We start from the raw sequence: 4,048 nt of genomic DNA, 5'->3' as shown, positions 1-4,048 counted from the left end.
CGGAGCCGCGGGAACGGGCGGGACGGGAACGGAGCCGCGGGAACGGGGGCAGAGCTGCGGGAACGGGCGGGACGGGAACGGAGCCGCGGGAACGGGGGCAGAGCTGCGGGAACGGGCGGGACGGGCGCGGAGCCGCGGGAACGGGCGCGACGGGAACGGAGCCGCGGGAACGGGGGCAGAGCTGCGGGAACGGGTGCGACGGGCGCGGAGCTGCGGGAATGGGCGGGACGGGAACGGAGCCGCGGGAACGGGGGCAGAGCTGCGGGAACGGGCGGGACGGGCACAGAGCCGCGGGACGGGAACGGAGCTGCAGGAACGGGGGCAGAGCTGCGGGAACGGGTGGGACGGGCGCGGAGCCGCGGGAACGGGCGGGAACGGGCGGGACGGGAACGGAGCTGCGGGAAYGGGGGCAGAGCTGCGGGAAMRGGCGGGACGGGCGCGGAGCTGCGGGAATGGGCGGGACGGGCACGGAGTCGCGGGAACGGGCAAAACGGGCACGGAGTCGTGGAAACGGGGGGAGATGGAGCCCGGAAACAGAGTTGGTGAAATGAGGGGACCCGGAGCTTGCACAACCCCGGGAATGCTGATGTGGGTGAAAAGGGAAGGCTCTTGCCATGTGCTAGTGCTCACCTTGGTCGCAGACACTGACAGGGGTGGTGAAGGGTCCCAGCACGAGCACCTGCAGACACGTGTGCCATGAGGCACCAGGCATGTGCTGGTTCCAGGATCCAGCTGAGCTTCACTTGTGAGTTTGCCCATTTCCTTGCAATACCATGAAGAATAAAGCCTGGCTGAGTGGGCTCTGAGTGTCTGTGTTGGGGATCTTGTCACAGAATGCAGGACATCCCCCATCCTGAAGCTTCTTGAAGAGCTTCTGCAAGCTCCTCCTTGTGCCTGCAGYCGGTGCTGTTGAGAGTTGAGATGAGGACTGCAGCTTCTGAGACAGGAGATGCCCYGGCCCCAGGGTAGCAAAGGGATTAGAGTTAAACGAGCAGGATTGGGAGTGACAACAGGATGATTTGAGTTTATGCCATATAGACCAAGCTCGCTTGTGCTCAGGGCTGCGTGGAACAAGGGCCAATTATGGATAATGTGAAAGGCTTTTAATTAAGTGGGTATGCTGTGGGTATGCAGTACTGGTTACAGAGCCCATTGGCATGCAGAGAAGAGGAAATTCCAGGTGTGTGTCCCGCTCCCTTCACAGCCTTGCGGTGTGGTAGAGAAGGAGGCAGGGGCTTCTGAAACTCTCTTCTGTCCAGCAGCACCAATTCAGTGGGGTCYGGGTGAAAACATGATGGATCCAGGTCAGGGCTTCTGCACACAATTAGAGCCCCATTGCTGCACTAGGCTAGGGTCCTCAGCTGTGACACGGCAGGTCTGTAGCTGAAAACAGATTGCAGAAAGAAACGGGCTATGATTTAACATGCTCTCCATTGGAGAACTCAGCAGCCAGGCTAGCTCTGTCCCATAGGTGCACCAGGGAGTCTCTGTCACCGCATAGCAAAAAGGCAGAAGATGAGCTACATAAAGGCAAGGCAGGTTTCTGCATTAACCAGTGCAATGGGATACAGCACRAGTCTGCTGCGTTGAGTAAGCAACTGCAATTCTGCCTTGTGCTGCCTGTGAAGAAGAATAACTGTCGATTGCACTTGTCGTGTCCCATCCACCCTGGTGCTGCTTAGAGTCCCGAGACCCCAACTTCAACATGAATCCACTCTGCTGTCTAAACACCAGATAACTCATTTCCTCATATAGGTGATTATTCTTCCACAATGGGAATAACTGAATGAAACAATGGAAAACATTTTCCTAAAATACCCTAAATGMAGAACCATTCTCAGTACAGTCACATCTTTTCCAATCAAAGGAAGAATCTGCCCAGAGTTTTTCAGGTGCTCTGGAAACGTCTACAAGTTCTGTAACATTGTATGGGAAGCTGGAGGCCAGACTGGTTCCCACAGTGGTCTTTGAAAGCCATCAGATACCCGTGCATCTAGATGGCATGCTGAGCTGAGCTGAGCTGAGCTGAGCTGAGTGTTGGTGAAAAGGCAGGCAAAAGCCTCCTGTGCTAGGCTGCAATCCCAGTTTACTTGAGCCAGGCTAAACACAGCAAATACAGAGACTGTGGTCAGGGTCAGCCAAGAGATCAGACATGGCAGGCCCAAGAGCAGGCCACAAAGTTAGTCAGAGGGTTGGGTACGGGGCCAGGCCTGGCCACTGCTGCCACACAGTTGTGGTGTAGCTCAGGTGGAGGCCAAAAGCTGAAACTACACTATGAAAGCAGCTCCAAAGGGAAGGCATAGGCCCTTGCTGAAACAACCTGAGGAGATRTTTGTTGAGCTCTGAAGCAGCACACCATATGATGCGAGACTGCCGCCATCCTGGTACAGGGAGATAGACTTCAAAAGGTCCTGTGGGAAAACATCCATGCACAAGGAAGCTCTACAGGTACAATGGCATATGCAGGATGACTGTCAGCCATCACAGGTTTCTGTGCTTCGTTTAAAGGTAGATGCAACACTCTAAATGTCTGTATCATTTCTGTATCATTGCAATGGATACAAGTTGAAACACAGGCAGTTCCATCTCCACATGTGGAACAACTTTGCTGTGAGGGTGCCAGAGCCCTGGCACAGGCTGCCCAGGGAGGCTGGGGAGTCTCCTTCTCTGGAAATCTCCCAAACCCGCCTGGATGCGTGCAAGTATCCAGTGCTCAGGGTGTCCCTGCTGGAGCAGGAAGGTTGGACTGGATGTTCTCTAGAGATCCCTTTCAATCTTAATGATTCTGTGATTTCTAACATGGGATACAGTTGGACAGTTTAATGCTTTCAGCCACRTCACTCCATGCTGTTTTTTCAGGCTCCAAGACTCTGCTTTTCACTGAGAGCAATAGCACAGTTTTGCTGTCCATGGTGTGTAGTTTGTTGTCACCTGGTGTGTAGTAAGCCAATAATCACACACACAGGAGAGGGATTTGCTTGTTTATTTTGAAGTTGTGCAAGGCCAGGTGCTTGGTGGCTTCCCAAAAAGCAAGCACAAACTCCTAACTTTCCAAAACTGTATTTACACACTTGATTGGTTAGTGATGTTACACATAATTATAATTTTGCTTACTCATTGTGCCCACTATTTCTCATGCTCAGGGAAGGGGTTTTTGCCTGGGCAAGAGTCTTTTTTACCAATGGGTAAAAAAGTATTTTTTATTACTTAAAAAAGTAATTTAGTACTGATTTAGTAAACAKCAGTATTTTTAAGTATTTTAGTATTTTTACGTATTAAGTTTTTAAGTATTATAATGAAGGCAGTTGACTTAGGGATGCATAGATGCTCAATTTTCTTGCCAAGTTTGCAAAGTGTTAAGAACATTTTGATTTTAATGAGCAGTTTCAGGTTGTCCTTGGTTCCGGAACGCTGTCTGCTCACCGTTTGCGCTACCAGTATTGCTAACTACTTGTACTACTGATATCCCAACTTACTCTGCCAAGATACATCTGTTGTCCTTATTTACTTACAAGGTGAAGCAATCCACCCCCTAATTCTTACTAACTCCACAGCAGCTTTGGCCTCAATTTTCCAAGCACAGGTTCTCCCCCAGCCTGGCCTCAGGGCCTGCAAGTATTTGAGAGGATTCCTGGGGGGAACTTGCGCCCTTTCCTAGGGAGCTGAGGAAGGGTCTGTGTTCAGGATTTCCCCCCCGTCCTAACTTCCCCCAGGCTCCTCACTGCAAATACTGTCTTGGAATGTGTGCTCCTAGGTGCCCGAGACGCAGACACTCTCCACTGCAGGAGTCTTGCTTGCTCATTATATAGAGGCGCTAGAAAGCTGAACTGTGATTTGGTCATCACTTCCTTTTATCTCACTGAAGAAAAAAAAAATAGGTTTGTTTTTATTTTGCTCCATGTTGTGGCCGGCGGGCAGGAGGCCCCGCGGGCCCTGGCTCCGGCCCCGGCCCCGGCTCCGTCCCGGGCCCGCGCGGGGTGCCCGGGGCCGCCCGCAGCCGCACGGGGCGGAGCGGAGCGGAGCGGAGCCGCCGCGGGGCCGCTCTTCA

At 52.8% G+C, this 4,048-nt stretch overlaps 1 protein-coding gene across 1 annotated transcript in view; it reads right to left on the bottom strand.

Annotated features, from left to right (window-relative positions):
* The window catches only part of LOC112946287, a 9,813-nt gene extending 7,433 nt beyond the window's left edge, over window positions 1-2,380 (bottom strand). Inside the window, exon 1 of the mRNA XM_026038096.1 lies at window positions 2,357-2,380. Coding sequence (XP_025893881.1) covers window positions 2,357-2,380 — 24 coding nt within the window. The remainder of the gene's footprint in view (window positions 1-2,356) is intronic.
* Window positions 2,381-4,048: the final 1,668 nt, after the last annotated feature.

Source organism: Nothoprocta perdicaria, unplaced genomic scaffold (assembly GCF_003342845.1).
Source record: "Nothoprocta perdicaria isolate Ctin4 unplaced genomic scaffold, notPer1 scaffold_200, whole genome shotgun sequence".
NCBI classification, from domain to species: Eukaryota; Metazoa; Chordata; class Aves; order Tinamiformes; family Tinamidae; genus Nothoprocta; species Nothoprocta perdicaria.
The sequence above is the reverse complement of the archived record's forward strand: the minus strand, read 5'-3'. Positions and strand labels throughout refer to the sequence as shown.